Here is a 23616-nt window from a genome sequence, read left to right as displayed (position 1 = left end):
AAGCAGGAATGATATGATAAATACCCAGCCTATATAAAGTAGAAATACTTTTCCACAATCATTGCTGCACTGTTCTCCGTAGTGAAAATCTCACGCAAGCGCCATCGGCAAAAACACAGCGCAAGCGTTCTCCAGTAATCTTTAAGTTATGAAGCTGCCAAATCATACCAAATAGCATGTAAAAATACACAGCCTATATAAAGTAGAAATAATGTATGTACAGTGTAGTATCACTTACCGGAATCGGGAAGACAGCGCCGAGCACACTGATAATGGTGTGTTAGGCTTGGTGGTGCAGTGGCCCCCACCCTCCAGGCCGCCGAGCGATACATTGCCACGAAGCATGCAGGGGTCCAGCGGTAGCCGGGAGGCACACGGCACATCTTGAGAAAAGCCGAAATAGACATGCCAATTAATTAGGTGCCGCCCAGCATGTAATTGTCGGCCCAGATCACTGCCAATTTCCGATTGTGTCGTCTCTGACCTGGGCCGACAATTACATGTCAGCGGCACCTAATTAATTAACATGCTTATTTTGGCCTTTTTTTCTTAAAGATGTGCTGTGTGCCTCCCGGCTACCTTTGCATTCTCCACGAATCAGTATCTGTCCATGGCCTGGGGGTTGGGGTGGTGGGATACTGGGGTGTCATTTCGACATCGTCAGTTTCCATTAGGGCAGGCAGCTCATCTTCTTCCATCTCTGCCCGCCTCGACGTCAAAGGTTGAGGTTCATCGTCTGCTGTGGCTGATGTGGAAGGCTTGCTTGTCTGCTGAGCCTCGCGCATTTTTCTACCACACAGTTCTTTGTAAGGACTCAAACCATCCTGCAAATATCCCCTTTCAAAATTAAAGTCGTACTTTATCATTACTCATTCAGTTTCGATTGTTATCCTTTTCTCTTCCAATTGCATCAGCCCTTCATCTATCAGTTCTTGGTCATGGGATCCCAAACCTCTTCAACATCATGTTCGTCAACTTCCACAAGCCAAACTCACGTTGTCCTTACTTCATTCACCACGATCGAAACGCTTAATTATGTCTAGTTTTAGGCTAAGCGTAACACCCTTACGAGCTCTTTTAGGCTTTTCCGATACATTAGAACTCATCTTGCAAACGGCTGCTCAGGGCGCGCACTGCCTTTTATCGCGTGCTGCTTTTTTTTTTCGTAACAGTGAAAACACCTTCTGAAAGTGAAAACAGGGTGCTAATGTAGGTCTTTCGTAACAGTGAGGTTTTGTAAAGCGAACGTTCAAAAAGCGGTGGACACCTGTATTATGTTTTTTTTCATTGCACATTGGGCATTCAACGGTCTTCTTTACTCAGAGTTCTTTTATTCTTTTTTAATGGGTTTGTTTTTTTAAAATGGGCATGATGTGGTTTTAATTCTCAGTGTCAGAGTCTTTCTTATATGCATCTGCAGAACCGAAGAGCATTCTTTCACCCTCTTACTTGTGCCTTTGAAATGTCAGGAAGTGAGCCCCTCATCATACGATACCAACCTCAGCCCTGCTCTCATACAGTGTTCATGTGGTTGGCCCAGTGAGGTTCCCATCAATTACTGTCACAGGGGATCCTGGTGACAGCAATGTCATGTAATATCAAGGTTAAGTGGTTTGACTCATCCCTGTTAGTGATGGTCAGTGTCTGGCACTTCTGTAGGATGGTAGTTACTTGCCATTTCCAATCCCACGGCCAGAAGTCACCTGAGTCCTGCTTCATGCGGGTGTGGGCTGCTTCATTTGTTGAGGATTTGCAAGTGGATTGAACTTTGTACAATCAGTGAGCATGCACACTTCTGGTCTTATGAAGGAAGGAAGGAAGGTCATCGAAGCTGTAGCTGTGATGGTAACGCCTAGGACATCACCCTGAGAAACTGCTTCAATCATACCCTGGGCTGGGGCAGTTCACCTCTGACAGCCTTTGTGAGGGGTATGACTCCAACTTCAAGGAATGACTGCAGGAACATTTAATGCCCATTGAATTCAGTTTTACCATGACTCCATGATGCAATGCTTAGTTAGTTGCAGCCTCGTGTCAAGGTCAGTCACTTCCACCTCACCCCTGAAATTCAGCTCTTCGAACCACGTTTGACCTAATGCTGTGGTCCTGGGATGTTGTTGGTCCTCTTGTCATAGAAGGCTCTTCAGGTTAACTGTTTCACTGCCACAAATGCTGCCTGAGCTGATGAGAGTTCCCAGCCTTTAATTTCAGATTGCCAACATTTGTACTTTTTGATGTTCCTTTATATGAAGCTGTGCCATCGCTCTAACAATTATATAATCATATAATTATATAACATTTATATGAGCAATTTCTCAACAAAACTTTGGGATAAATGATCCATAGTTGCTTCTATCACCTTTCTTAAGTTGCAACTTTCTGACTTATTCCTAGCAAAGAACCACTGGCATTTCTACACACCCAGTTGGGAGGAAGCTTAGGATGAGAATGATCCTCATGCATTCCTCATAGTTGCTACCCAACTTGTACATACGTCAATGCGAAGAAGTGACCACCTGCAAATGGGAAGCTCTTAACCCGAGTCTGTTCAAATTTATATCATTAAATTGTGATCCAGTATTTCATTATCAATTATAAAATAATTAAATAGTATTTTATATCACAAGTAATTCTCTTCTGAACACACTGGTGTTCACCATGCACCGTCTCCATCATGATGAGCTAAAGCTGGAGTGCCCCTAGACTACAACCTTATCAGCTCTATGTTAATTCTCTCTTTCAAGTATTACACTGAAATAATGTGATCACCACCAGATAAAAGCTCACACCGTTCATCTGTTAATTCAAACTGGCAGGTGCAGTCAAGCCCAAATAATCTACATAAACACATTCTATTTGACATATCCCCTGTAACATTGAGGATACACATATCTGCTACTCCAAAAAAAATTATAATCTTGTCCATGCAGCTGAATAAATTCTTACTGTGTACAGCTAGAAATACTATGTAGAAAACTCTCCTAACACTCCACTGAAACCTATCATCTTCTACATGAGCTACTCTGCTAATTAATTGCAGTTTTGAATAACATTGACCTGTCGACATTCAGCACACCCACTGTTCACCATTTTCACATCAGGAGCCTCTTATCTCGAAAACTCCACTGACTACTTAACTCTCATGCCCTCTCTCATCACTAAAAATCTTTAGTCACTGAAGTTATTTCACATCTCCCAGTATGTATTATACAACAGTCTGTCATAAAGACAAATGGTCAATCCTAAATCAGTACTAACATTCTGAATGTTTTGTTGCTAATACAGGTGTCCCCCAATTTTCGAACGTTTGCTTTACAAAACCTCATTGTTATGAAAGATCTACACTAGCACCCTGTTTTCGCTTTCGGAAGGTGTTTTCACTGTTACGAAAAAAAATTCAGCGCGCAATAAAAAAATCAGCACGCGAAAAAATTAGCGCACGATAAAAGGCAGTGCGCCCCGAGCAGTCGCTCTCCCCCGAACTGCTTTGCTTTAACACGTACCTGTCAGCAGCTGTTTGCAGGATGAGTTCTATGGTGTCGGAAAAGCCTGAAAGAGCTCGTAAGGGTGTTACACTTAGCGTAAAACTAGACATAATTAAGCGTTTTGATCGTGGTGAACAAAGTAAGGACAACGTCAGTTTGGCTTGTGGAAGCTGACGAAGATGATGTTGAAGAGGTTTTGGCATCCCATCACCAAGAACTGACAGATGAAGAGCTGATGCAATTGGAAGAAAAAAGGATAACAATTGAAACCGAATGAGTAATGATAAAGTATGACTTTAATTTTGAAAGGGTACGTCAGTTTAGGAGATATTTGCAGGATGGTTTGAGTCCTTACAAAGAACTGTGTGATAGAAAAATACGCGAGGCTCAGCAGTCAAGCAAGCCTTCCACATCAGCCACAGCAGACAACGAACCTCGACCTTCGACATCGAGGCAGGCAGAGAGAGAAGAAGATGAGCCGTCTGCTCTAATGGAAACAGACGATGAGATGACACCCCACTGTCCCACCACCCCAACCCCCAGGCCACAGACAGATACCGATTCACGGAGAATGCAAAGGTAGCTGGGACGCACACAGCACATCTTTAAGAAAAAAGCCGAAATAAACATGCTAATTAATTAGGTGCCCCTGACACATAATTGTTGGCCCAGATCAGTGCCGATGCAATCGGCAATCGCCTCTGATCTGCGCCGACATTTACGTGGCAGGCAGCACCTAATTAAAATGTTTATTTCGGCTTTTCTCTTAACGATGTTCTGTGTGCCTCCCGGCTACCGCTGGAGCCCTGCGTTCTTCGCGGCAATGTATCGGGTCAGCGGCCTGGAGGGTGGGGGCCACTGCACCACCCAACCTGCGAGGACTCAGTCTAACACACCATCATCAGTATGCTCGCTGTCTTCCCAATTCCGGTAAGTGATACTACACTGTACATACATTATTTCTACTTTATATAGGCTGTGTATTTTTACGTGTTATTTGGTAGATTTGGCAGCTTCATAGTTTAAAGGTTACTGGAGAGAGTGTTCTTGCCAACAGCGCTTGCGTGAGATTTTCTGCCGAGAGTGCTTGCGTGAGATTTTCGCTACGGAGATCTGTTCAGGCAATCGTTGTAGAGAAGTATTTCTACTTTATATAGGCTGTGTATTTATCATATCATTCCTGCTTTTACTATATGTTACTGTTATTTTAGGTTTTATGTGTTATTTGGCATGATTTGGTAGGTTATTTTTGGGTCTGTGAACGCTCACAAAATTTTCCCATATAAATAAATGGTAATTGGTTCTTCGTTTTACGACATTTCGGCTTACGAACCGTTTCATAGGAACGCTTTACCTTCGGATGGCGGGGGAAACCTGTATAGAGTTTTGATTTTGGTTGACAGCATTATAACCAACAACCAGAATTAATGTTGTTAAAGCAACATACATAAAAGTTGCTGGTGGAACGCAGCAGGCCAGGCAGTATCTCTAGGAAGAGGTACAGACGATGTTTCAGGCCGAGACCCTTCATCAGGACTAACTGAAAGAAGAGATAGTAAGAGATTTAAAAGTGGGAGGGGGAGATCCAAAATGATAGGAGAAGACAGGAGGGGGAGGGATGGAGCCAAGAGCTGGACAGGTGATTGGCAAAGGGGATACGAGAGGATCATGGGCAGGAGGTCCGGGGAGAAAGACAAGAAGGGGGGGGGGGGGGAGAACCCAGAGGATGGGCAAGGGGTATAGTCAGAGGGAGAAAAAGGAGGGGGAGGGGGAGGGGGAGGGAGGGGGAGGGGGAAGGAGAAAAAGGAGGGGGAGGGGGAGGGGGAGGGGGAGGGAGAAAAAGGAGAAAAAGGAGGGGGAGGGGGAGGGGGAGGGGGAGGGGGAGGGGGAGGGGGAGGGGGGAGGGGGAGGGGGGGAGGGGGAGGGGGAATGTGTGTATATAAATAAATAACGGATGGGGTACGAGGGGGAGGTGGGGCATTAGCGGAAGTTAGAGAAGTCAATGTTCATGCCATCAGGTTGGAGGCTACCCAGACGGAATATTAGGTGTTGTTCCTAATATCCTGAGTGTGGCTTCATCTTTACAGTAGCGGAGGCCACGGATAGACATGTCAGAATGGGAATGGGATGTGGAATTAAAATATGTGGCCACTGGGAGATCCTGCTTTCCCTGGCGGACAGAGCGTAGGTGTTCTGCAAAACGATCTCCCAGTCTGCGTCGGGTCTCGTCAATATATAGAAGGCCACATCGGGAGCACCGGACGCAGTATATCGCACCGGACGCAGTATATCACCCCAGCCGACTCACAGGTGCAATGTCGCCTCACCTGGAAGGACTGTCTGGGGCCCTGAATGGTGGTAAGGGAGGAAGTGTAAGGGCATGTGTAGCACTTGTTCCGCTTACAAGGATAAGTGCCAGGAGGGAGATCAGTGGGGAGGGGGGACGAATAGACAAGGGAGTCGCGTAGGGAGCGATCCCTGCGGAAAGCAGGGGGTGAGGAGGGAAAGATGTGCTTAGTGGTGGGATCCCGTTGGAGGTGGCGGAAGTTACAGAGAGTAATATGTTGGACCCGGAGGCTGGTGGGGTGGTAGGTGAGGACCAGGGGAACCCTATTCCTGGTGGGGTGGCGGGAGGATGGAGTGAGAGCAGATGTGCGTGAAATGGGGGAGATGCGTTTGAGAGCAGAGTTGACGGTGGAGGAAGGGAAGCCCCTTTCTTTAAAAAGGAGGACATCTCCCTCGTCCTGGAATGAAAAGCCTCATCCTGAGAGCAGATGCAGCGGAGATGGAGGAATTACGAGAAGGGGATGGCATTTTTGCAAGAGACAGGGTGAGAAGAGGAATAGTCCAGATAGCTGTGAGAGTCAGCAGGTTTATAGTAGACATCAGTAGATAAGCTGTCTCCAGAGATAGAGACAGAAAGATCTAGAAAGGGGAGGGAGGTTCATGCCATCATTTCTGATGGCATGAACATTGACTTCTCTAACTTCTGCTAATGCCCAACCTCCCCCTCGTACCCCATCCGTTATTTATTTATATACACACATTCTTTCTCTCTCTCCTTTTTCTCCCTCTGACTATACCCCTTGCCCATCCTCTGGGTTTGCCCCCCCCCCTTTCCTTCTCCCTGGGCCTCCTGTCCCATGATGCTCTCATATCCCTTTTGTCAATCACCTGTCCAGCTCTTGGCTCCATCCCTCCCCCTCCTGTCTTCTCCTATCATTTTGGATTTCCCCCTCCCCCTCTCAAATCTCTTACTAGCTCTTCCTTCAGTTAGTCCTGACAAAGGGTCTCGGCCCGAAATGTCGACTGCACCCCTTCCTGGAGATGCTGCCTGGCCTGCTGCGTTCACCAGCAACTTTGATGTGTGTTGCTTGAATTTCCAGCATCTGCAGAATTCCTTGTGTTTATGTGGGAACTATAAGGTTGGTAGCAGTGGATGGGAGATCCCCTGAGTGGATAAAGTTAGTGATGGTGTGGGAGACAATGGCCTGGTGCTTCTAAATGGGGTCACGATCAAGGGGTAAATAAGAGGAGGCATCCGCGAGTTGTCGCTGTGCCTCAGCAAAGTAGAGGTCAGTGGGCCAGACTACAACAGCACCCCCCTTATTGACGGGTTTAATAGTAAGGTTAGGATTAGTGCGGACGAAGTGGAGAGCAGAGCATTCGGAAGCAGTAAGGTTCGAATGGGAACAAGCTGCGGTGAAGTCGAGACGGTTGAAACAACTCACAGATACCTCCTCTTATTTATTCCTCGATCGCGACCACTGATGTCTACTATAAGCCTACTGACTCTCACAGCTATCTGGACTATTGCTCTTCTCATCGTCTCTTGCAAAAACGCCATCCCCTTCTCGCAATTCCTCCATCTCCGCCGCATCTGCTCTCAGGATGAGGCTTTTCATTCCAGGACGAGGGAGATGTCCCTTTTTAAAGAAAGGGGCTTCCCTTCCTCCACCATCAACTCTGCTCTCAAATGCATCTCCCCCATTTCACGCACATCTGCTCTCACTCCATCCTCCTGCCACCCCACTAGGAACAGGGTTCCCCTGGTCCTCACCTACCACCCCACCAGCCTCCGGGTCCAACATATTATTCTCCGTAACTTCCGCCACCTCCAACGGGATCCCACCACTAAGCACATCTTTCCCTCCTCACCCCCTGCTTTCCGCAGGGATCGCTCCCTACGCGACTCCCTTGTCCATTTGTTCCCCCACATCCCTCCCGGCACTTATCCTTGTAAACGGAACAAGTGCTACACATGCCCTTACATTTCCTCCCTTACTACCATTCAGGGCCCCAGACACCTGTGAGTCGGCTGGGGTGATATACTGCGTCCGGTGTTCCCGATGTGGCCTTCTATATATTGGCGAGACCCGACGCAGACTGGGAAATCGTTTTGCTGAACACCTACGCTCTGTCTGCCAGAGAAAGCAGGATCTCCCAGTGGCCACACATTTTAATTCCACATCCCATTCCCATTCTGATATGCCTATCCACGGCCTCCTCTACCGTAAAGATGAAGCCACACTCAGGTTGGAGGAACAACACCTTATATTCCGTCTGGGTAGCCTCCAACCTGCTGGCATGAACATAGACTTCTGTAACTTCCGCTAATGCCCCACCTCCCCCTCGTACCCCATCCATTATTTATTTATATACACACATTCTTTCTCTCTCTCTTCTTCTTCTCCCTCGGTCCCTCTGACTATACCCCTTGCCCATCCTCTGGGTCCCCCCCCCCCCTTGTCTTTCTCCCCGGGCCTCCTGTCCCATGATCCTCTCATATCCCTTTTGCCAATCACCTGTCCAGCTCTTGGCTCCATCCCTCCCCCTCCTGTCTTCTCCTATCATTTTGGATTTCCCCCTCCCTCTCCCACTTCAAATCTCTTACTAGCTCTTCCTTCAGTTAGTCCTGACGAAGGGTCTCGGCCCAAAACATCGACTGTACCTCTTCATAGAGATGCTGCCTGGCCTGCTGCGTTAACCAGCAACTTTGATGTGTGTTGCTTGAATTTCCAGCAGCTGCAGAATTCCTCGTGTTTGCGTTAATGGTATTAAATGTAGCTTCAAAACATCAAAGAACTTAAAGTAAAGAATTACATCTCATTTGGGGCCAGGACCTGTCCTAATGTTAGAAAACTTGGAACTTATCATATTTCTCACCTTGGCTTACACAGTGAATGAAAAGTCAGTAGGTTTCATGGGAGTAGGGCCTATTTGGTACAACTATGTCCTCTACTGCAGTGAGAGCAAATAACATATGGATTAGGAACTATCTCAACGAATAGGCATGGAATATTGCCAGATCAAAGTGAACATAAGAAATTTCTTTCCAACTTCTCACTTAGAAATTATTTGGATGGGAGTGATTAATAAAGAAAAGCAACATCAACTTGATGGGCCAAATTACCTCCTGTAATGTCATAAGGAGATATTAAATAAGAATATGAAAATGACATGGATTGGTTAGTAGTTTGACTGATCACCTACTGGTCTGAGTGGTCATGTTCTTCAAGCAACATAGAGGGCCAGGAATTCACATTCCAAATAGCTGCTCTGTGATCTTTGGACAATTCACAGTTTTGAAAGAATGGAAACTGGCGTGCATGGTTGTCTTTCGAAATGAGTAGAGGCCTGTCTGACAGCCATTGTGCAGCCCCTTCAGACCAGCATGTTTATCCAAACTGCATGCATTAACCTTTGTATCTTTCTGTGCCCTGCCTTTAAATGTCTGTCTAAATGCCACTGTATATAGTGACTATATCTGATTCCACCACTTCTTCAGAAGTGAGTTCCAGATATTGACCCATCTCTATGTAAAAGGTCACTCCAGCCCCACCCCAACAGCTCCTTCACTTCAAGATACACGAACCCATCTCTCCACAGAGCTCAAGTTCTCCAATCCAAGCAATAACCTGGTAAATCTCCTCTGCACGCTCTCAGCATATTTTCTGTATGCACCCTATATCCCTGAAACAATAGAATGGATCATGCTACAATCACTATTAAAGGGAAGGCTCCAATAAAAAGACAAAAGTAAGCTATATTGCATTCAACTGTGAGATTTCTTTAAATAAATCACTTGGTTGTGAACACAAATTCAGCAGTAAATCTGGACTGGATGTCACACAAGTTAAATCATGTAGCATTGGTGGGGTGTAATGTGTTAGATTAGGAACTGACTCCAATCCCACAGCCCTCCAATCCCCTGTGTTAATATCTATTAACACACCAGAACAGTGCGTGTGGAAATGTACATTCACAATACAAACTATCCTTGAGGGCCTTTCATTTGAAATGTGTTTTATTTAATCCCATATTATCAGAGATGGGTATAAATAATCATGCATTTTGGGGGAAAAAATCTGAGGGGAAGGATTAATCTGCATACAGAGAGGAAGAGCTCGATTAGAGTTAATCAGCACTGCTTTGTAATGGGGGAGATCTGGTCTAACCAATCCGACTGAAGTTTTCAAGGAGATGACAAACTGAAGATGGCTCAGAGTCACGGATGGTGAGGAGAGAGGAGGAGGATTTCAGGGCACAGACAGCAAGAGGAAGGTGCTTATGAACCATCTTAAATCTTGGTTCGGCCATAACTAGAGTGGTGTGTTTGATCCTGATCACTGTACAAACAAGAAAGTGAATGCAGATTATGTTGAGCCAGAAGTTGCCTGTGATGGCGAGGAGCAACTGGACAGACTGGGTTTATCTTCCTTGCAGCAGAGTGAGGACCTGATGGAAGTGTACAAAATTAAGAAGGGAATAAACAAAATAGTAAGAAGCATTTCCCCGTGGTAGAGATGTTTAAAACGGGAGGGCACATCTAAAGTAAGTGATAAGAGATTCAAAAGGAATTCAAAGGATTTTTTTTTTTGCAGTTTAGTGTCTGAAATGCACTGCCCAAGAGCTGGTGGAGGTAGGTTCTTTATTCTGGCCCCTTTCCTTTCCAATCTCAATAAAAAGATGTCAGCCCAAAATATTGACTCTTTATTTCCCTCTACAGATAGTTTCCCCAGCATTTTGTGTTGCTTGAGATTTCGAACATATGCAGAATCTCTTGTGTATCTGTGTGTGACTTAAACATCATGAGACGAATCTCAAGGTTTTATAATGTATACATCGTTTAATAATAAATGTACTTTGAACTTGAACATGCTAGGTGAGTCCTTGGCCTAGGTGGTTTTGGGCAAGTGCTAGATAATGGGACTTGTATAGCTGGGTACTCATGACCGGTGGACTTAAGGGCTCTTTTCATGCCTTATGGCTCCGAGATAGTCAGTATAAAGAGCTGACTGAGGTGAGTGATGAGGCAAGGGCTGAATTGGAGGAGGAGGGTGATGTGCAGATGTGGTCAGTGGGAAGCGAGAGCTTGACTTAAGAGACAGAGACTGGTGAGTGATGGATTGAGATAGTCAAGGAGAGAGGAAAAAATGTGGCCCCTGGTTCTTGAACCAACCACAAATGGAAGAGTTTTACACCATCTACACCAACCAATATCCACCATCCAACACCCTAATCTCTGGACTTGACAGATCCCAAACCTGAGACTTTCAGGAGAAGTCAAGGATCAGCAGCCTTGAGGGAACTGACTTTAGAGACAACAATCCTGTTTCTCAGGCCCTGCTCAGAGCTTTGGAGTCTGCAACAAGTGTATCAGGGAACTCCATATCCCTGAAGGGATTATCTCTGTTCCAGTTGTTTTAGTCCAGGAGGCAGATGGATGAGAATGTGCTTAGACTGCAAACCGAGGCCACTTTAGATCCTCCAGTGTGACCTGATGCTCCAAGTGAAACAATCTCAGGATGTCATGCAAGTAGATAGGGGTGGAACAGAAAGCATATGGTATGTTTGTCTTCATTAGTCAAGGCACTGAGTACAAGAGACACAAAGTCATGTTACAGCAGTAATAAAATTAGGATAGGCTACACTTGGAGTTGTGCAAGTTTGGTGCCTCATCAGAAGAAGGATTTGGAGGTTTTGGGAGAGGGCGCAGAAGTTTACCTGGATGCTGCCTCGATTAGAGGGTGTGTGCTATAAGGAGAGGTTAGATAAACTTGTGCTGTTTTCTCTGGAGCACTGGTGGTTGAGGAGAGACCGGACAGAAAGTTAGAAAGTTATGAGAACCACAGATAGGGTTGACAGTCAGAATCCTTTCTTCCCCAGGGAAGAAACATGAAGCATGAGTAGGCATGCCTTTAACGTGAGAGGGAAAGTTTAATGGGAGCGTGTAGGGGAAGTTTTTTTTTTTTGAAAACACAGAGTGGTAGGTACCCGGAATGAACTGCCTGGAGTGGTGGTGGAAACAGACATGATTTTGGCATCAAGAGGCTTTTAGATTGGCACATCAATGTGCACAAATTGGAGGGTTATGGATTATGTTCAAGCAGAAGAAATTTAGTTTAATTCAGCATTGTGGGCTGAAGAGCCTGTTCCCATACTGTACCGTACTATGCTGTTAACTATATTAAAAAAAAAACACTTAAGGAACCATAGATTGTCAAAAACATCAGAAACCTTTGTCCATTCCCCCCGCCCAGATGATCTAGACACAGCAATGATCTGCTGGATCTTTTCAATAATCCAAGGTCTGGAATGGACTCCTGGTGTATTTGAAACAATTCTGTGTCTGGTAAAATTCTATAACCACAAAAGAGAGCTAAAATGAAAGGTTGGGAAAGAAGCTGGCTTTGAGTTGACATAACTCCAGGCTGTGGGTGATGGCTAGAACTCACCAACTCACAGAAGAAAATATTTTGACGGGCAATAGCAAAGCAACATTTTTTAGCAATGAGGAGGTTGTTGTTATTCCCTGTGATGGGACACTTCAATTGTGAGTAATAAGTGAGTAAGCTTAGAAGATAATAGAATACACTTCCTTATGGCATAGGTGCCTGAAATTAGACAGTATAGGTTTAGGGTTTGATCGAAACAAAAGCATGTTTTCACATTTTTTTCCTTATCTTTTTCAGACTGAACAGGCTCCCTCTCTGAGCCGAGTGTACTCACTCCCTCTTCATGGCTGAAACACTCCATCCCATCAGCCTCCTGGTGAGTCTGCTCTGCATTCTTTCTCATGCAATCACACCCTTCCTATATCGTGGCAACCAGAATTAAAAGTGATTTTCCAGCTGTAACCCTATCAAAGGGTTCAATCCCTATGAAAGGTACTGGTCAGGTATTGGGTTCTAAACTACAAGCAGCTGTGCTGGTACTGAATATTTCTGTTCACCCTGAAAAAATGGGGAAAGCATGCTTTCCTTTGGATCAATCAACTTGTCAAGCCCAAAACCAAGACTAATTTAAGGTTATGTAATTTATGCTTATCATATTGCTGCTATTTTTCATGCCATTTCTACCCTGGGTATGCATGCCTATGACAATGAACGTGTGTACGTGTGTGTACGTGTGTGTGTGTGTGTGTGTGTGTGTGTGTGTGTGTGTGTGTGTGTGTGTGTGTGTGTGTGTGTGTGTGTGTGTGTGTGTGTGTGTGTGTGTGTGTGTGTGTGTGTGTGTGTGTGTGTGTGTGTGTGTGTGTATATGCAGCACAACTCACTTCTTGCCGTTTATTTCCACATAATCCTTGCAGGTGTTGTCCTTGTCCGGATTTTGCAAAAGGAACACTTCGAAAATGACTTTTACATGTTTGTTAGAAGGTACCTGAGGAGAAGGAGGATTGACAATGAGAACGGTCCCAGGATAGAGGTGCAGATGATCATGCAACAACACAGAATGGAATGTACACCAGTTGCAGGAAATTATATACTGCTGGTTGAAAGGGCAGACGTGATCCAAACAACAGATTTCACTGCCCACTGGTGAAAGCAAAGACACAGCATTACACACGGAACAATCCTAGTCCCAAACTCGAGAACTGAATCAAACACAGGCAGTAAATTGCATGTTTTAGGTCACAACAAGCAGTTGTTATGGCAAAATGAAGAAACTCACAACAGTCCGAACACAGACCCAGCCACTGCACCAGAGTAAATCAAGACCAAATCATGAAACCGAGCTAAACCCAGACCCAAGGAGCTGAACAATTCCCACCTACTGCATATCAAACTCAGACACAACCAGTAACACACAATCCAATTACAGACCACACACAGAGACCTAATCAACAGCCCAAACCAGAGCCCAGCACAGCCATACATCCTGATCACACACAGAAACACCTTGGGCAAAACAACACTTCACTGTCGCACCTGCAGCAGCCCCAGTGCCACAAACCGGGCCAGCCCCTGCCCCTGCCCCACCCGCAAACTGTGTCTGCCCCTACCCTGCTGCATACTGGGTCAGACCTGGCTTAGTGAAACCGGTATAATCCCAGGCCCAACCAGTATAACCCAGAACAAAGCAAAAACCAAACTAGTGAACCCAGACCTGTGAAATAAACAGAGCCAAACACTGCTCCCAGATCACTCTGAACTCTAACCCAGAGTCAGACAAAATTGATGAGGCACTTCACGTTTATATCCACAAACAAGTACCCAATTTATACTCACCTAGTTTGCCAGCATTTGGTCCATAGCCTTCAGTGTGTGGTGATACAAGTGGCTACCTATATACGTCTGAAATGTAGTGGAGTCCCTGCTTCCAGCACCCACTCAGGCAGGATATTCCTGCTTCCAAACACTCTCTGAACGAAAACATTCCTCCTCCGATCCCCTCCAAATCTCTTAACCCAAATCTCAGTCCCCTAATTCCCTCCTAACTACCCTATCCATGTCATTCAGTTTTGTGTACCTTTACCAGATCTCAGCCTCCCCTCATAACTGAGCTGCTCTGTCCCCAAACAACACCCGGCAAATCTCTTCTGTACCCTCTCCGGTGCAATTACATTAAATTCCATTTGCCACGACTCTGCCCATCTTACCAACAGACCACTGTTATCCCTGAAGCCAATGACCATCCTCCTCACAACCAACATTATTGGCTGCTGTAAATTATTAACATATATATCAAACAATGTGGGTCCCAGTAGTCACAACCACCTCCCTCTGCCTCATATCTTCCAGCCAATTTTGGATCTAATTTACCTAAGTTGCCCTGGATCACATTGGCTCTATTCTTTTGTACTCGTTTCCTAAAGTACATAGAATTTAACACACAGTGCTCGATGAATGTTTTTCCAGTAAAATCTAGCCACAACCAAAATTTTTTTGAAAATCTCAGTGAACCTTTTAACTGACTGATAAGGAAATGTTAGAGACAATTCCTTAACTGATGAGGGTGATGCTAACTGAAACACCATCCTGTTTCTTGAATGGATACAAACTGCAATTCACAGTTTATTTTTTGCTGCACCTAGAAGGTACATTCCCACTCTGGTTTGAACGAAAAATTAATTCAACTTTATAAGAGCCCACATCCTAACTTTCCCACAGAACTGAGGGGTAAACACCCCTATGAAAATCTAGGAAGTCAAAGACACCATGGTACAATTTCAGAGAGGAGGAGGAGGAGAGCTCTCCATCACTCAGTACTTCTACAAATCAGATCGAGGGGCTGTAACCACACTGCTGTTTATCTTACCACATGGGCTTCAAATGGTCTTCATTTCCTGTATTACAATAGTGACTAAACTTCATGATTGAAACTTTCAGAAAAGGTTGTGGAAGGTGCACTATAAGGGCAAGTCTTTGTTTTAAGCAATTTGACAAATTCACTGACAAATCATGGAGACAGCTTGGTGCTGCCAGAGCAAAATTTACTCTAAGCTTTTTACTATTAAGTTTTAGGTCATTTCTGTTACTAACTAGGTCAGTACATTCCTAAAAAGTCCTTTATTATCATAGCTGTGTATTATAAAATTAAGTGGGTGCTGAGGGACAGTAGAATGTGTTGGATTGGTGAACAGGAGGAAGGAGGTTCCAAGTGTTTTAAATCAGGAGGCTGAGATGAAAGTGCCGATAGAAAAACCAAGTAATTACTAACTCAAAGGGAATAAGGGGATAAAATTAAAACTCCTAAGTAGAGGATACCAACATTAAAGGGATGTTAATCACATGGGCAATTGAAAAATAAGCAGGGATGCTGAACTAAAAAAAAGACATGTACAACAAAAATAGAAATTAAACACAGATCCACATGGGTCACATGGGTCTCCTGCCGTGACACTGACCCTCGATCCACCCGTCTCCAGAGCCCCGAGACCCTAGGTGCCCAAATCTGAGCCAGACTCTTAGGTCAAGCCCTTTGCGTGCTGAACAACAATGGTCGGTCATGAAACCCCGAGAGCTGGTCCCATTCCAGCAAAGAACCAAAGTCAGCTCATTTAAATGCCTGCCTAAATGTTGCTTGAACATAGTAATTGTATCTGATTCCACCATCTCCTCTGGCACTGCACTCTAAACATCAGTAAAACTTGCCCTTCAGATCTACTTTAAACTTCCTCCTCTCACATTAAACCTATGCCCTCTTGCAAATGATACATCAGCTATGAGAAAAAAATTCTGACTCTCTACCCTATCTATGAGCGTCGTACACTTATATCAGATCACCACTCAGCCAATGGCGCGGCAGGGAAAACAAGCTCGGCCCGTCCAGTCCCTCCCTGTAACTGAGGCTCTCCAGTCCAGGCAACATCCTGGGTAAAACTCCTGACACGCTCTCCAGCACAACCAACCCATCCTACACTGTGATAAAACAGAACTCCAAGTATCAGGGATGAGATGAGAAAAACAAATGTCCAGCACTTAACCAATGATTTATGAGGGAGACATAATTTATCTCCCTCATAAAGCAAATGATGAGGAATTCTTCCACAATGCCTAGCAAAAGATGTGTTGAACACAAAGGAACAGAGAGGCGGGTGGGACATGGTTAGAGCACTTGGGCAACAGGAATTGTTGTGGATATAGTACACGACAAACATCACTGGAGGAGTAATTTTGATGAGTTGAAGGGATCACATCCAGGAGGGCCAAAGTCAAAAGGTAAAACACAAAATAATGAAAGACTTTTGAAGAAAAGACACATTCGCACAACAAAGGCAAAAAAAGTTCCTCTTTTTGAGGAAATTACAAAGGACATTAATGAGGACAATACAGCAGATGCAGTTTACATGGCCTTGAATAAGTCTTCGACAAGTTCCCAGATGAAAGACTGTTCCAAAGGGTTAGAGTCCATGGGGTCCAAGCCAGCAATTTATATTCAGAACTGGTTTGGCAACAGATCCGGTGATCACAATACCATTAGTTTCAATATAATTATGGAGAAGGATAGGACTGGACCCAGGGTTGAGATTTTCGATTAGAGAAAGGCTAACTTTGAAGAGATGCGAAAGGATTTAGAACAATTGGGACAATTTCTTTTATGGGAAGGATGTAATAGAGAAATGGAGGTCATTTAAAGGTGAACTTTTGAGGGTATAGAATCTTTATGTTCCTGTTAGGTTGAAAGGAAAGGTTAAAAGTTTGAGAGAGCCATGGTTTTCAAGGGATATTGGAAACTTGGTTCGGAAAAAGAGAGATATCTACAATAAATATAGGCAGCTTGGAGTAAATGAGGTGCTCAAGGAATATAAAGAATGTAATAAGAATCTTAAGAAAGAAATTAGAAAAGCTAAAAGAAGATATGAGGTTGCTTTGGCAAGTAAGGTGAAAATAAATCCCAAGGGTTTCTACGTTATATTAATAGCAAAAGGAGAGTGAGGGATAAAATTGGTCCCTTAGGGAATCAGAGTGGACGGCTATATGCGGAGCCAAAAGAGATGGGGGAGATTTTGATCAATTTCTTTTCTTCGGTATTCACTAAGGAGAAAGATATTGAATTGTGTAAGGTAAGGGAAACAAGTAGGGTAGTTATAGAAACTATGATGATTAAAGAAGAGGAAGCACTGGCGCTTCTAAGGAATATAAAAGTGGATAAGTCTCCAGGTCCTGACAGGATATTCCCTAGGACCTTTAGGGAAGTTAAGTGTGGAAATAGCAGGGGCTCTGACAGAAATATTTCAAAAATGTCATTAGAAACGAGGATGGTGCCGGAGGATTGACGTATTGCTCGTGTTGTTCCATTGTTTAAAAAGGATTCTAAGGGTAAACCTAGCAATTATGAGTTTGACATCAGTGGTGGGTAAATTGATGGAAAGTATTCTTAGAGATGGTATATATAATTATCTGGATAGACAAGGTCTGATTAGGAACAGTCAACATGGATTTGTGCGTGGAAGGTCATGTCTGACAAATCTTATTGAATTTTTTTTTGAAGAGGTTACTAGGAAAGTTGACAAGGGTAAAGCAGTGGATGTTGTCTGTATGGACTTCAGTAAGGCCTTTGACAAGGTTCCACGCAGAAGGATAGTTAGGAAGGTTCAATCATTAGGTATTAACATTAAGTAGTAAAATGGATTCAGCAGTGGCTGGACAGGAGACACCAGAGAGTAGTGGTGGATAACTGTTTGTCAGATTGGAGGCCGGTGACTAGTGGTGTGCCTCAGGAATCTGTACTGGGTCCAATGTTGTTTGTCACATACATTAATGATTTGGATGATAGGGTGTTAAATTGGATTAGTAAGTATGCAGATGATACTAAGGTAGGTGGAGTTGTGGATAATGAAGTAGGTTTTCAAAGCTTGCAGAGAGATTTAGACCAGTTAGAAGAGTGGGCTGAAAGATGGCAGATGGAGTTTAATGCTGAAAAATGTGAAGTGCTACATTTTGGTAGGACTAATCAAAATAGGACATACATGGTAAATGGTAGGGCATTGAAGGATGCTGTAGAACAGAGGGATCTAGGAATAATGGTGCATAGTTCCCTGAAGGTGGAATCTCATGTGGATAAGGTGGTGAAGAAAGCTTTTGATATACTGGCCTTTATTAATCAGAGCATTGAGTATAGGAGTTGGGATGTAATGTTGAAATTGTACAAGGCATTGGTAAGGCCAAATTTGGAGTATTGTGTACAGTTCTGGTCACCGAATTATAGGAAAGATATCAACAAAATTGAGAGAGTACAGATAAGATTTACTAGAATGTTGCCTGGGTTTCATCTCCTAAGTTACAGAGAAAGGTTGAGCAAGTTGGGTCTTTATTCTTTGGAGCGTAGAAGGTTGAGGGGAGGACTTGATAGAGGTATTTAAAATTATGAGGGGGATTGATAGAGTTGACGTGGATGGTTTTTTTTCCATTGAGAGTGGGGGAGATTCAAACAAGAGGACATGAGTTGAGAGTTAAAGGGCAAAAGTTTAGGGGTAACATGAGGGGGAACTTCTTTACTCAGAGAGTGGTAGCTGTGTGGAATGAGCTTCCAGCAGAAGTGGTTGAGGCAGGTTCAATGTTGTCATTTAAAGTTAAATTAGATAGCTATATGGACAGGAAAGGAATGGAGGGTTATGGGCTGAGTGCAGGTTGATGGGACTAGGTGAGAGTGAGAGTTCGGCACGGACTAGAAGGGCTGAGATGGCCTGTTTCCGTGCTGTAATTGTTATATGGTTATATAATAGAGGTCAGAGGGTGACAACAGAGGGCGACAACGGAGGGTGTGACATGATAGAAGTGGGCAAGTTAGTCGCATTCAGGACTGGTGACCCAGGAAAGGTCCAGGTATGACTTACATAAAGCCAGTCTTTGATTAATTCCTGCTTTTCTCAATATCAATTAATTTGCCCTTCAGAATTTTTTGAATAACTTTCTACCAGCAAGACTGGAATAACTAACCAGTTTGCGTGGTTTACGCCTACTCCCACAGGGCACAAGGTATCACATTCCCTGTCTTCCAGTTACCTGGCACCTCAAAGTTGTAATGACATCATTGCAATGTCTGCACAGGACGTAAATATGGTAAGCACAGTCGTAACGGACTTCAGGAGGGTGTGAAGTCAAAGGAGAGGTAATGGACTCTCACAGCAACTCACTCCCACCCTGCATCCCCAGAGCCCCAATGCCTTTCTCCCACTTCTTCTGTCAGATGTCAGGGCACAACCATACTTGGCAAGGCTCTCAACAGCAACCGTTCTATCCTTTTATCTTTTCACTGTCACCCTCTGCTCCCACCCAGAAGGGCTGTCCGTACCAACCTCCAAATTCACGAGTAAAGTCCTGTCATTTCCAATCCCATCAGACACACCTTCCCCTACCCTCATTTTTAAGTTCTGGACCACTTGTGTCAACATCAAAACCCACACTCCTCCATCTTCCCATTCAACCAAAGGAATTACAACAATGGCCAATTCACATTCTTCCTTCCTGTGGCTCAGGGACTCTAACAGATGAAGCAGTGATTCACTGCACCTGTTAATCCAGTGTACTACATTCGGCACCTTCATATGATCACATTTACTCTGAAGTAATCAAATGCAGATTATTTTTCTGCTTTGCAGAGGGCTAACCTAAGCGTCCAGTTATTTTAATTCACCATTCCTGTCTGACCTCTTTCTCTTCAACTTCCTGCAGACTAACAAAGCTCAAGGAGCAGCAGGTCCACCTTCTGACACGGCTCTCAAAACTCCACAACTTCAGTCACACAGTCCTGCAGCTCACATTTCCAACACTCGTTTTCTCTCCCCTCTCTTGGCTCTTCACATTTCAGTCTCTCCGATGCACAAGTGAAACCTCATCCCTTGTGACATTCAGTCACTCCTGGTTCCTCTCTGCACCCTTCATCAATTCTTTTTCACATTCATAAAACTTTCTTAAGCTTATTTCATTCTTATATTGTTCATTCTGATGAAAGTGCACCCACTTAAAATTTTAGTTCAGTTGCCTAAACTGTTGCATATTCCCAGCATTTTCTGTTTTTATTCCAGGTTTTTTCCCCAATGTAACGTAGGAGACTGAAGAATGATCTTGAAGCATCACTGCATAGTACGGAAACTCCAGTGCAGCGGACAGGAGTGCTCTACAACGGGTAGTCAAAACTACTCAGTGTGTCACCAGCACCAGCCTAACCGCCACCAAGGACATATATACAGAAAGATGCCGGAAAAGGGCCAGTAATATCATGAAGTTCATGGACTGTTTGTCCCACTCCCATCAGGGAGGAGACTCCATAGCATCCATACCAGGACCACCAGACTCAAAAACAGTTCTGTCAGTCACCTTATGTACAGACACTCCTGTGCCTAACGTCACTTTATGGACAATCACTAAGCTGTCTTATGTATTTATGGGCATTGTGTTTTTTTGTGCTGCATTGGATCCGGATTAATAATTTTGTTCTCCTTTACACTTGTGTATAGGAAATGACATTAAACAATCTCAAATCTGGAAAAAAAATCATGAGGACATAGTAAATGCACACAATTTTCTTCCCAGAGTTTGGGAATCGAAAATCTATTGAATATTGAAAAGCCTAGACAGACAGTATGTGGAGAGGATGCTTCTTAATAGCCTCAGAATGGAGGAATGTCCACGTAGAACAGAAATGAGGGAGAACTTCTTTAGCCAGAGTGTTATGAATCTGTGGAATTCATTGCCACAGATGGTTGTGGAGACCAAATCATTGTGTTCATTCAAAGCAGAGGTTAATAGGTTTTTGATTAGACAGGGTGTCAATGGTTACGGGGAGAAGGCAGGAGAATGGGGCAGAGAGGGATAATAAATCGTTTGTGATTGGATGACAGACTCAATGGGCTGAATATCATAATTCTGCTCCTGTGTCGTACGGCCTTACAGAACTAGAGGGCAAAGATTTAGTAGGACAACCCACAGGGCAACTTTTTCAAAGAGAGTGTGGTAAGTAAATGGAATGAACTGACAGTGGAAGTGGTAGAGGTGGGTACAATTAAAACATTTGAAAGATACTACTTCCGTGCTGTATGACTCTCTGAGTGCATCGGTTGCTAACTGGACTGTCACACAGCAGATACAATGGAGTAAGAAAGAGGAGTGACAACGTCATGATTCAAACTTACCCTCAAAGTCCAGGTGCAGTCTGCTCGCGGAGGGTAATATGCTGGGTAATAGGGGGAAGAGATGTTCCCAGATCCTTCCAGTATCTCATTGCACTCTGTCAGAAATAAGTGACCTTTCTGGTTAGTGAAGGGCAGCTTACACATCAGTACAGGAACAGAGACACATGGATTCCAAAAGCAGAGTCACAACAGCAAACAAGATCAACAGCAGGAGTTGCACTAATCAAATCTCAGGGAGGCCTTGGTGAGATCCCAATATCCAGCTGTAAGAAGCTCAACACGATTCAGCATTTGTATTTTTGTTCCCAGTAAAGTATCATATAAAGAAATGTAATCAAATTCAGCACTGCCACAGAAACATGTTGACCTGGGCTAGGGACACTGAGGGTCATTGATGGCTGAGCCAGTATTCCACAGGAAGATCTGGTGCAGTGTGTTGACCCAAAATGGTGTCAATTCCTTTCCTCTCACGGATGCTGTTCAACCTGCTGAGCTCCTTCAATAGACTGTTTGTTCCTCAGGGATAGGTTTTATTCGGCAAAATGACCTCACAGAGATGAAATGAATTGGAAATTGCTGCTGATTTCAAACGTGGAATTGGCTAATGAATGCATGCGCAGTGGAAACCAATCACCAACCCGTTAAGCCCACCCAGCCAGGACTCAGCCATCAGGTGGGACAGCCAGATTTTCCCCCTGGTACCCAGCAGTAGGAAGGGTGCACGTGGAAACACAGTAACACAGAACATAGAACAGTACAGCGCTGGAACAGGTCCTTCAGCATAGTGTTATCCCAAAATAATTAAACTAGTATTTAAATACCTAACTCCCTTTTGCCTACAGTGTCCATATTACTCCATTCTCTGTATTTCCATTGTGCCTATTTAGGAGCCTGTTAAACACCTTTGCAACTCCAAATCCAGCCGTGAAAGGAAGAGGATTGGGCAAGGGGCTAGCAACCCCACCCTGTAAAAACCCAGAGCTACAGAAACGCCAACAGAAGATCCAAAAAAAAAAAGCCATCTCAGAAGCATTCGAAAAATTCCCCCTCTTGGGATCCAGTACCAACCTGATTTTTCCAATCTACTTGTATATTGACTATCATAACATTATCCTTTTGACATGTATTTTCTATTTCTGATTGTAATTTGCAGCCTATGTCCTTACTGCTGTTTGAGAGTCTGTATACAACTCCCATCAGGGTCTTGTTACCCTTACAGCTCCTTAGCTCTGCCCACAATGATTCAACACTTTCCAACCATATGTCACCTCTTTCCAATGATTTGATTTCATTTTTTAACCAACAGAGCCACCTTATCCTCTGCCTACCTGCCTGTCCTTTCGAAACAATATGGATCCTTGAACATTAAGCTCCCAGCTATAATCTTCTTTCAGCCATGATTCAGTGATGCCCTCAATGTCAATCTGTAACTGTGCTGCAACTTCATCTACCTTATTCCATACACTGCGTGCATACAAATATAACTCCTCCAAATCCTGTATTCACCCTTTTCGACTTTGTCTACCTTTTACGTTGCAACTCATCCTGTTGATTGCAATTTAGTCCTATCATCAGCCTCTCCTTGCTTGGGAGTCTCACTACACATTGCCTCTGTTTGTAAACCAACTAACCCATCCTCAGCACCATCACTCTGGTTCCCATCCTCCTGCCAAATTAGCTTAAACCCTCCCCAAATAACTCTAGCAAACTTGCCCGCAAGGATATTGGACCCTCTTGGGTTCAGGTGTAACCCATCCCTTTTGTACAGGTCGTATCTTCCCCGGAACAGATCTCAATGATCCATAAATCTGAACCCCTGCCCCCGGCACCAGTTCCTCAGCCATGCATTCATCTGCCAAATCATCCTATTCTTGCCCTCACTGACATGTGGCATGGGCAGCAATCCAGAGTTTAGTACCCTGGAGGTCCTGTTTTTCAGCTTTCTACCTAGCTCCCTAAAATCTCTCTTCAGGACCTCCTCACCTTGTCTCCCTAGGTCGACCCCTCAACAGTATCTAAAGTGGTACATTTATTATTGTGGGAAATGGGCACAGATGTACTCTGCACTGACTGTACACTTCCCTTCCTTCACCTGACAGTCACCCAATTACCTGCCTCCTACAAGCTAGGGGTGACTATCACCTCCCCATTCTCCTGTATGAGCCAAAGGTCATCCAGCTGCAGCTCCAGATCCTTAATACGCTCTCCGAGGAGTTGCAGCTCGGTGTACCTAGTGCAGATGTGGTTATCTGGGAGATTGGAGGTTCCCAG

At 44.3% G+C, this 23616-nt stretch overlaps 1 protein-coding gene across 4 annotated transcripts in view; it reads right to left on the bottom strand.

Moving 5' to 3' along the window:
- The window catches only part of LOC140185138 (suppressor of tumorigenicity 14 protein homolog), a 141055-nt gene that overhangs the window by 52863 nt on the left and 64576 nt on the right, over positions 1–23616 (bottom strand). For all 4 annotated transcript variants that reach the window (XM_072238500.1, XM_072238497.1, XM_072238498.1 and 1 more), the window contains exons 9-10: positions 21346–21440; positions 13045–13148 (exon numbers count right to left, since the gene is read on the bottom strand). In XM_072238500.1, the coding sequence (XP_072094601.1) occupies positions 13045–13148; positions 21346–21440 (199 nt within the window). The remainder of the gene's footprint in view (positions 1–13044; positions 13149–21345; positions 21441–23616) is intronic.

This window comes from Mobula birostris, chromosome 20, assembly GCF_030028105.1.
Source record: "Mobula birostris isolate sMobBir1 chromosome 20, sMobBir1.hap1, whole genome shotgun sequence".
Taxonomy (NCBI): domain Eukaryota; kingdom Metazoa; phylum Chordata; class Chondrichthyes; order Myliobatiformes; family Myliobatidae; genus Mobula; species Mobula birostris.
This window is presented reverse-complemented; position numbering and strand designations above follow the sequence as displayed.